The sequence below is a fragment of the Odontesthes bonariensis genome, chromosome 22 (assembly GCF_027942865.1).
Source record: "Odontesthes bonariensis isolate fOdoBon6 chromosome 22, fOdoBon6.hap1, whole genome shotgun sequence".
Classification (NCBI taxonomy): domain Eukaryota; kingdom Metazoa; phylum Chordata; class Actinopteri; order Atheriniformes; family Atherinopsidae; genus Odontesthes; species Odontesthes bonariensis.
In genome coordinates this window covers 8,302,078-8,312,855 of record NC_134527.1, presented here as the reverse complement: position 1 = coordinate 8,312,855, position 10,778 = coordinate 8,302,078, and the positions used below count along the sequence as shown (strand labels likewise).

The window sequence follows — 10,778 nt, the reverse complement described above, 5'->3', positions numbered from 1 at the left end:
CATCAGATGGCAAAATGTTTCAGAATTTGTGATGAGAAACGGAAGTCTCACAGAATATAGGTTGTTTAATTGATGTACTACACCAGCAGACTGTGGCAGTCTGAAGCTGTAACATAACAAGTAGGTAAATGACTTGTTTAGGTTCAAAGCTTTCACAAGTCACATGCAAAGTATGGAAAACCTGGACCTTTTCAGAAACACTTTCTTTCCATTTTGTTGCTTTGGTCATCTTGGAAGAATTCACATGAAAACTCCTGTCCACAATTATATAGGCAGATGCTATTTATTCTCATTCAGCCATTCGTTAGGGCAGAGGAAAATCAGACTCACTGCTTGTTCATATGAAGCCGCCTGGGAAAGCAGTTGTAAAATATTTGATATTTGCAACTAAACACTCTACACTACATTATTATTTTTCTATCAGCATGCTGGTGTTTCCACTTAGTAAGCAGTTTCCCCTCTCAAACCCAAACTTACAAAAAAGTCAATAAGACACACAAAAGTCTTATTCATGGTCTTAGGCGTTTTCTTTCCCACAACTTGAGTTGTATTTAGTATCTGCGGTAAGCGCTAAGGAGGCACAAGAAGTAAAATTGTTATCCTGATGGTTACATAACACGCATATATTTGGAATGTTTGATTGTTCACACCACGACCGTACAGTTTTCACCTCAGTGCATTTGTGTGACAGCATGTTACTGGTTCCATTTAAAAAAAAAAAAAAAAACTTTCACTTTTTTAGACATTGACCTCTAAAACATATTAGCTCACGAAAATGTTGTGCACTGCTTTGAATAGGAATTTTGGGTAAGAAAAAAACCCAAAAGAGAATAAAACGGCTGTTACTGCAGCTAGACAATCGTTGTCAAAGTCATTGTTCGTGCAGAAACTATTTCAGAAACTCTTTCCTCATCAGTTATACCAGCAAGATGATGCATTTTCATGTATGAACGTTACTTTAATTTTACAACTTACAGTATAAAAATCACTGAAGCAATGAGTACTGAGGACTTCCAGTTGCACTCACTAAGGTAACACTTTCACATAAGTTAAGCTTCTGTATATTTCATCACATTTCACACTTATTTCCACTGTGGCCCTCATGGCAGTCAGCTATGTACAGTAACATACCAACAGAAAAATGACAAGTAATCATCAATACATTAGTCAAACATTAAATCAATCATAACAAATCATATATTAATGATAAAAAAAAAAACTTAGTTGTGTTTTTACTTTTTAAATGATGACTTCCTGTTACATTTTAGGGTTTTAACTCCCACTATACAAGATGGTGATGTAGTTAATTTATGATAATCATTCATTTAACTAATCCTGTGGAACACAGTTCACCTCAACCCCAAAGATCACAAAAAAGAGAGTTGTCATGCTGGTCCCCTTTAATTCACAAGCTAAATAAATCAAACATGCTGGCAACAACATCTTACATCGATCTGTATTCTGTAGGAAAAGGTACTTCCAGAAAAAAAAAAAGAGGAAAAAAACGTAGCCTATACCTGACTCCTTTTGCAGGACTCGAAAGAGCATCGTGTATTTTATCTCTTGATAATAACGGTGTCACGTGGTGTTTCCAAAGTCTTGTCTTTCATGTATCAGAACCTAAATATTTAATCTTCTTTGGAAGGTTAAAGATGTGAAAAAAAGAAAACATCCAGAGTTCCACTGACACACCCTTTTTTTTTCTCCCCATAAAGCAGGCGCGTCAGTAACTCAGTTCGGCGGTTGTCAGACGCTGGTCTCAATGTGAGGGGATACCCTGCAGTTCAGCATTTGGGACAGCAGTCTGTATTGGTGGTGGTACCTGACACACACACACACACACACACACACAGAAAAACAGAAACACATGCAGACACACATAAGTAAGAAGCAAAGAAACTAAAGTTGATATGAATCTTGGCGCCATCACCTGACCAAACAATATTACTGCAGTTATTTCACTTTCACACACTTGTGTGAACCTTGTGTGTGCACATCTGTCTGACAGCTGTGCAGCAGAAGGAAGTTAAGTGTTACTTCATGGCTGAAGATCTGATTTTTAGAATTGAATACAGCTGGTAAATGGTATACTAACTTGCTGACGACCCTTTGTATCTCCTGGTTCTCCTGCTCTCCGAGCTTCAATAGAACGTGCTCCAGAATCGGAAGCTCCAGGTTCAGATACTGAGCAACCTGAGGGAAAGAGGGAAAATAATTCATATGTAACAGAAAATACACACGGGACACTTTTACATGAAAGGTACTGTTAAATTCACATTCATTCATTTAGTAAAGGGACTTACTGGGTAAAAGCAACCCCGGAGCCTCATAACATCAAGAAACAAGAACGGTGTAAGCATTATTTCTTTTTTTTTTTGATAAAGTCCTTTAAGAGAGGACCGATGCTCTTGTGAAAATGTTTCGTAAAGATTTCATCAAGAGAAACAAACATGGAGAGCAGAGCAGGGCTCAGACAGGGACACCGGGACAATAAGTTTCTTGACCTCAGGCATATAATAAGAGACCCTCTGCTCAGATTCAGATGCAAGGAGCAGAGTCAAGGAAAAAAGCTGTGACTTCAAATGACAGCACAGGGTCAGGAGCACATGATGATACAACTTCTGAAACAACAACATTCAATTGTGAATACGTTTTTGTTTGCTTTAATGCTTTACAAGCATCCAGAGGTGGAATCTTTTTTTCAGTGTTAGGTCTACAACTGAGGTGAGCAAACTCACATCATTGCTGACTTCCTCCTCATGCATGTCCATCAAAAATATCTTCATGATGTTATCAGAGGGCCCCTGCAGTATGCGCTCCCACAGCGGCAGTTCTCTGTTACTCAGCTTCCTCTTCTCTAGAGAAAGCAAATTTTACGTAAAGCTGGCGTTTTATTTAATCATTTATATTTCCCATTGAATAGATCAATTCTACCTCCACTTTGGTGAACGCAGTAGAGCGCAAACTCCTGGGGATCATTTTCTATCTGCAGGAGAAACAGAGAAAATTGATTTTAAATCCTTATTTTTGATTTGCTAATGAAGGTCTAAGGTATTTTATTTCTATTCATCAATCAAATTACTTCACACTTTTGTTTTCTAAGAAAACTAAATGATTTGAAAAGTCCATTTGGGTGCACCTTAATGTTTTTGCTGATGGATGATGTTAAAAATGATCATTATGTAATGTGATCTGTGCCTATTTTCAAGTCACAGTCACTAGTTGCAAAATGAATTCACCTTGAACTTGTTCAGCAGCTGTTCAATGACTTGGTTTGTGGCCATCTTACTGGAGATGCGAACTTTAGTTGGAGTACCAAAGGACGGAGTGAAAATGGAGGTCTGCAGAATACAATGAGAATAATGAGCACATGGACTGAGGAAACAGAAGAGGGTTTGTTTGAAAAGGGGAGTGATGGCATAAAAAGTTGCAAAGGATGAATAGGAGAAAGTAGGACACAAGAAGTCACCTGAGATATGTTGAGCAGTAACTTACTTTGTAGTTATAGAAGTGTCCATTGATAGAAAAGCGATGCTGTCTTTCTTTCTCTCTCTGTGCTGCTGACTTTCCGCGGCCCCTCCTCCTCTTAACCAACGAGGCGTCGCTCATACAGCGAAAAAGGTTAGACTCTGCCTCCAACTCTGGGTTCTTCTGCCTCACAGGGCGCAGGGTGGCGGTCTCATAAGCAGGTGGGCCTTAGGATCGTTCAAACATACGCAAGTAAAATGCCTCATATCCAACATATCCTGTGACTAATAAAAACAGGTTTGTGCGACTAAAGAGAGAGATTTAACAGGATCCATAAATGTAAAAACGAGGTTACAGTCTATAAATCTTTTACAATCAGAGTTTGTGCTCACGGAACAATCTTTATGCAAGCCCTTTTTTCAGAAAAAGTTTAAACCTTTATTTAAAGGAAAACAGAAGAGATGATTTTTAATGTCCACACTGAACAACATCACTGTATTTGTCATCACTATAAACTTAAACCAATCTAGAATCTAACACCAGCAACACCATTCTATCATGATACCAAGATCAGCAGATTAATTTGTGACAGGTAAGTGTGCCAGGATTGGGTATAAAAGGAGCATCCACCAGAGGCTTAGTATTTCCAAGCAAGGATAGGTCACGGCTCACTAATTTATGTCAAAGTGTCAGAGAGTCATGGATCGGTTTGAAGAAAAAAAAATGAACTAACAATTGCAGAGAATGTTGGTCACTCAACATCTACATGACATAATATTGTGGAAGGATTCATGGGGTCAGGGAAAACCTTAGTAAGCAAACACCAAGACTGGAAACCACTGTTGGATACACATGATCTTTAAGCCCCCAGGTGGCACCGCATGAGAAACTGTGATGTCACGGTGATAAGTTCTGCCAGATTGGCTCAACACAGTCCACTTCTGCATCCAATGATATAAACTGAAATTCTATTATTGAAGGAGGAAACCATTTATCAACTCTGTGCAGAAATGCTGTTCTATGTGCCAAAGACTGGACAGACCATCCAGGGTGTGTTCAGTGGAAAGCAAAAAGGTCTGTTCTGGTGTAGGCGTGCATTGGTCCCCATAGCAAGGATGACTTGGATGTGGGAAGGTATATTGATAGGTATATTGGAATTTTGAAGAGACATCAGCAAACATAAAACAAAAAATCTTCCCTCAGGGGTCCATGGTTACTTCAGAGGACAATGCCAAATATTATTCTAAACAACTTACACCAATGTATGAAAATACACCGAACATCAAAAAGACGAGAATCTGACCACGATAACCTCTTGAGATGTTGAAATCTTGTTTCAGCAAGAATGGACACAGACTACACGACAACGATTAGTAACCTCGGTTTCCCAAATGTAAAAGCCATGGAACACAATTGTAAACATGTCTTGTTTTTTTTTTCCTAGAGTGTGTGGCTCGGATCAAATTCCAGGTTTGTTGCAGTTTGAACTTTTACATTTTGAAGCAAAGTCCCCAGAACTTTTAGATTGCGGCACTGCTGGAAAACATTGTGAAGTTAAAGGAGGGAATTGAAATCAACCTGGAAGAGGATCTTTGACCACTGTCTCCTGTGCTGCCTCAGTCTCTGCCATCTCGTCTATCTGGTGAAGATCATTGTATTCTCCCCATCGTGACATACTGCTGCTGGGGCAGAGAGACAGGAAATGATGCATAGATACATGCATAGGACTTTCATCCTGGAGATTCCCAGGTATTTGCAGCACCAATTCCAAATAAATATTTATTGCATATTAACGTTGGTACTATGACTCAAAAAGTGACATAAACCTTTTGTTCCCCACTGGGCTGACTGGACTGGTGGGATCAGGTGAGATCAGAGGATTGAAGGAAAGCATCTGTTTGTCATCCTGTATTTTCAGCCTGATGGGTCGCCGAACTCCCCAGGAGATATTTAGAAAGCCTTCCACTATCACCTCTCCATCAACCCCCTGTTACAGAGACAAACCCACAGACACCTGTATGGTGTGAAATTGCTGTGTAATTGTAATTGATCACACGGTCACGTCAACGCTCTTAGCAGCTTTAAACTAGCAACAACGATGACAAAAAAAACCCAAACAAACCAAAAAAAACCCACGTAAAGTAGATAAATGTAAAACAACACAGAAATAATGTGAAATAATGTAGTTTCTTCATACCTGAGAGTAAGTCAGGTGCAGTTGAGTCTGGTCCTTCAGGAAACAGTTGTAGGTGTTCAGTAGTGAGAGAAATTTTGCTCTAAAATGAAGAATTGTATAATAAAATTTGCACGGACCACTGCAGCATTATCATTTTCCGTACAGAAACAAATTCTTGAGCAATGAAAGGCAGAATACTGTGCTCGGCACAGATGAACTACTGTAGTTCATATTGCGGGTTAAAGGATCACCCAACTTTAAAATTTTACCAGAAAAATCTGAGCTTAAATCTAATGGGAGTAAACATGAGTTTGGGTGGGTGGATATGGCGTTCTGTCACAATTACTGTCACTCTGAGTGAAAGAAGACAAATTTTTTTTAAATTATGAATTGGAGAAATAGTGAACATAAAAGCAGTTTGAAACAAAAACAGTTCTGAGTATTTAGGAGGGTCAGAATTGTGTTTTGTGATATGACCATACTCTGAATAAAACAAATTCTCTTAAATAGAAAAATCAAAACTCAAACTGCAGTTTTGTAAAAGAAAAACATAAAAAATGTGAAAATATTGATTCAGACAGAAAAAAGCCAAAAAGTCCAACTTCCCATTACCTTTTAAACGCTGAATGATGCTTCTACAACAATGCATGCGTGAACTACAGGCTCAGAAAAAGGGTTGGATTTTCTCTTTTGGGGAAAAAAAACATGGCACAATTGTGTTTTCTCCAATCTGTAGGGGCACTTATGTGCCCAAAGATTTTAGCAGAATAGCAATAAGTGTGTTTAGAAGGTCACACTGTCACCCTTAATCAGAGACAACAGCGAATAGCTGATGTCTTTGCATGCTTGAAAGCAAAAGATAGCATAGCTCAGCTGCATACGCAGTAAATTACCTGGACAGCGTCCTTTCGTCCCCTGCTTGGATCACTGGGAGCAAAGCTGCTTCATTCATCTCTGTTTAACTTCTGCAGAGAGGAAGACAAAAGAGCAAACATCTCCTGTAATTGCACATGGTCACAAAATGAGAGCGGGAATGGGCGAGCTTCAAGTCAGGAGGTAAACACCAGAGGCTGCCGAATTGTTGAATCCAGAGTGCCTGTCCCTGCTCGTGTACGTGCTACTAAATAAAGACTCTTGACCTGTAAAATGTTGACCCCAAACGAGGAATGCAGCTGAAAATGAAATCTACTGCCCTTTTGTGCAACCAACACGGCATCACTCCTTCCAAATATAACAGGATAATTAAAGTATTACCTCCTCTAACATGGCAAATCAGAGCTCTCCTCTGGATTCAGCGCCTTTGTCTCGAGCTCTTTCTTCTTTCTGTGCTTTAAATATCTCTTCCCAGCCTCTCTGTCTCTCTGAAGTTTTTGTGTTATATTTATCCCCCTCTCTCTCTCTCTTTAGCTGTGCCTTCACTCTTTCACTTTCTTTTTTTCTTTTTGTGCCTGTCTCTAGGAGATTTAATAACAGTACTCCACCCAGTAACCAGTGATGACAGCGTTGGACCAGCCATTTGTTTATTCTTCGGTCAGAGAGGCTGAAGTCTGTGACTGTGAACAGCACCGCTGGAGCAGCCACTCTGCTTCTCTCTCTGCTTGTTTTTCTCAATTGCAGCTATCCTGGTTGGTCAATTTCTTTCATTCTTTCAGACTCTCTCTGGCTCAGCTTGTCTGCGAGTGAGAAATATCTCAGGTATTGAGCATTTCATCTCGGCAGCCTCGCCACTCCTCTTTCTGACTGACACTTGACTCCTGCACATGGAGGTCAATCAACAATAACCCGACAAAAGGCGCAGCTCTTTATACAAAGCTGTAGCCTCTTGCTATGAACCACAAAAAAGGCGGAGTTGGAGCATCCAACCCACATTCAAACCAGCCATTTTGTTGTGTAAGAAGCCAAGTTGTTATCACTCCAGTAGAACCAGTAGAGAGAGTGGCGACTTGCTTGTATGTGGTGATTTTACAGCAATCTTAGAGCCTATTTCTGATTTTAGAAGGTGGATAGGTAGTTGAATTTCCAGCACTGAAAGTATCTCCTTTCTGGCAACATGCCCATCAACCATGACACGGTCGGGTGGTCCACAGCTACTCACAAAGACAATGTAATGGTAGAGTGAAGCAAAAGAACAATCAGCAGCCCTCTAGGTGCAGATTTATCTGTCCTGCAGTAATCTGCTGTTTTTGTAAACTAAAACCAGTGAGTCAATCCGGTTCTCGATTGACTTCAGAACTCTAAGTCTGTTCAAATATATGAAAGTTATGGTATCAGAACGCACCCAAATGTGCATTAACACAACGTCATTAACCCTCGTGAGACAGAAGCAAACAAATATGGCTGGTAAGATGAGAAACATTTGCAGTTACACTGCCCGAATCATGATAGCAGAAAGAAAACGCAACAAGTCAATCAAGGTACTACCGTGTCACACTATTGTACAAGGAACAGCAGCATTATTTCCTCATGCTCATAACCTCCTTTGCTCAGGAGGACGAATGCAAGACTGTTTTACTAACCTTTACACCTGTAGATAATATATTCTCTCAGAGAAGCATTGTAATCAACACCTGGCCCCCCACAGTGATCCAGGAACAGGTGATCAGCTGAGCGACACCATCAAACCACAACATTTAAATACTGACTACTGCTTTAGACTGGCTCACGTGACTGCAGGTAAATCCAGGCAGCACTTCCAGGTGTGCATGTTTGCGTCTGAGCATGCAGGGTGTGACGTGTGGCATTGCACAGGAGAGCGCATAAAAAAGGACTGGGTGAAACACAGGAGTGGCAAAAGGCATTTCTGCGTTTTTTTGTCTGTGCGAGTCTTCAACTGTTGTTTTCTTCTTTCGCGCCTCAACATGTTGGCCTTGAGGTTGCCCTGTGGTCAGACTTGTGTGTGTCTACATGTGTCCTTCAAATCTCAGCGATGTCAAAAGCCAAACTGAAGGTATCTAAATCATTCGTGCGAGCCCATTCTCAGAGTTTATTTAAGCATGGATCAAGTTTCCACACCGCACTGAAGTAAGATTCTAACTGGACCAGAACCGTCCTCAAAATCCTGCTTCTGATCACAGTTTAACTGAGCAACATGAGCACAGAAGCACTTCAGCAGATTAATAGAAAGTCACAGTAACAATTCTCCGCTGTTCGGCTACTGCCAGTTTGGTATGTTTGTAGTAGGAAGTGAGTAATACAAAATAGAAAAAGTTCCTTGAAGGCCTAATATCTACTTAATAATGGAATTGCAGGAAGGACCACCAGCACAATGATAGCACGTGTTAGTTAGGTCCAACTATTATATGCAGTCTGTAGCACATACATCAACCTGGGGGGGGGGTTCAATCAGGGCAAAATATATAAAGAAAGTAAATATGTTTTACAACTGTGTGACATGGCTACTTCCTGCTAGTGGATCTACATCACTTGGTATCGGAGTGGTAATATTATCTGGTGGTGTAGCAGAGCTTGCAGTAAATAGGAAATAGTAAAATACAAGCTTTTACATTGTCTGCTGTAATCCTGAAAAACATTGCCGGTGGGGAAAAGCCTCAGTACACACCCAGTACTTCACTTTAAGCCCCTATCCCCGTCTCTGCTCCTTTCTGGCTGTCCATCATACAACTGTCCTCGTACTGTAAGTGACACTCACTCTTTCTCACTCATTTGCACATTCTGACCTCAGTTGCAGTGTCATTTTAGTCTGGAGCCCCTTTTCTGCTAAATATTTCTTGTAATGGAGATGCTATATTCATGGCTATGTTCAAGGCATTCAAGCTCAAGAAAGAGCTTGAAAGAGGTTGTAAAACCCCTGTATTCTATAATATAACATAAACAAGACAAATTTTAGTATTTTTCAGTCTTGAGGCGTGAAACAAAACTGTTCCTTCGGTGAATGCTGGCAAGTGTGTATCGAAATTGGTAAAGCCTTTGCTAAAAAAAATGATCAAAAGTAGGTTTACTCCTACCTGTCCAGTCTGTCTTTCAGTCTTCTAAGAAATTAAGCAGATCCACTCCATGTTCAAGGTTTTGTGTGCGGCTTAGCGTGTGAGTGTGTTTGTGTTCAAAGGTCCAGAGTGCAGTTCGTGTGGCAGGAGGTGAGCCTGTAGCAACACCGCAGCAGCTGGTTAATTATTGCAGAACACGTTGAGACAGTGTTTAGAGGGAGTGGCGGAGCGATAGCAGATATGACTCGACTTCAGAGTACAAGCTTGTATAAAGAGAGAAAGAAGGCTGCACATGACAGAGCATTAGTTGTTTGCAGTCGGGCAAAGTATGAAAAAGCTCCCAACAATCATGAGAATATGAGTATGGACTTGATGGAGGTCCTGATTATAAACTGAAATACATCTGCTAAAAGAATGATAGAATAACTGTTAATTTATGTGAAACATCTTGACAATGTTTTAAACGATCCTGCAGTAAATTCTGTGCAGTAGATGTCTTTGAGATGATCAGGGTGGCATGAATTCTAAGTCTAAGCTTAATCTTTACACTCTCTCAGTTGTTTGGTTTAACTAGATTAAAACAACCTTGAACTGCTTTAACCCACAAAAGCAACTCTGTGGAACGATGTGCATCATACGTGAAGAGCTTACAGAATGACAATATGTTTGTAATCCAAATCTTGCTGAAAGCTGGTCCACAGTAATCAATGTTTTCATCTTTGTTTCTTAACTTCAGTCTTCCAAAACTATTAAATTGAATGAACTGTATGATGTAGAAATAATTGGAGCTACTACTGTGTTTCTGTCAGCAGAGGGAGTCAGAGGACCAGTGCAAATAATCTCAAGCGTGACACTGGACACCTGAGTCAGAGGTTATGGAGTCATTTTTGTCTTTTTGTCCATCTTTTTCTCAGCTGATGTTACATTGTATGTGTTGGATGTACGTTAGCGGTGTGTCACCTTTAGCAAACAACAGCAATGATTGAAAAAATGTTTTTAAAATCAGACAAAAAACTAATCATCCTGCACACAGCATCATCCAGTGGTGTGAATAATCTTATCCCTGACACCAAGGTGGAGGCGGATGGCAGCCAAACGTGTGAGGTATTTGAGCAGAAATTAAGTGTGCACACCACCGGAAACAAGGGACATCTGCCTTTACGTGGACCTTCTCCGACCCGCTAAAGGAC

General features: G+C 40.3%; 1 protein-coding gene across 4 annotated transcripts; it reads right to left on the bottom strand.

The window, feature by feature from the left end:
• Positions 1-1,045: 1,045 nt before the first annotated feature.
• On the bottom strand, positions 1,046-9,769 carry rassf6 (Ras association domain family member 6). 4 transcript variants are annotated; one of them, XM_075456059.1, is made up of 11 exons: positions 9,610-9,769; positions 6,538-6,609; positions 5,666-5,744; positions 5,295-5,455; positions 5,047-5,150; positions 3,496-3,695; positions 3,240-3,341; positions 2,935-2,986; positions 2,739-2,857; positions 2,096-2,193; positions 1,046-1,822 (listed from the first exon to the last, which is right to left on the bottom strand). In XM_075456059.1, exons 2-11 carry the CDS (start codon positions 6,594-6,596, stop codon positions 1,747-1,749), a joined length of 1,050 nt encoding a protein of 349 aa, XP_075312174.1. In that variant the 5' UTR covers positions 6,597-6,609; positions 9,610-9,769; the 3' UTR covers positions 1,046-1,746. The 4 variants fall into 4 exon arrangements, with proteins under 4 accessions (XP_075312174.1, XP_075312173.1, XP_075312176.1 ...); XM_075456058.1 differs by lacking the exon at positions 9,610-9,769 and adding an exon at positions 8,161-8,355; XM_075456061.1 differs by lacking the exon at positions 9,610-9,769 and adding an exon at positions 8,161-8,355 and having other exon boundaries at positions 5,047-5,147.
• Between the last annotated feature and the right edge of the window lie 1,009 nt (positions 9,770-10,778).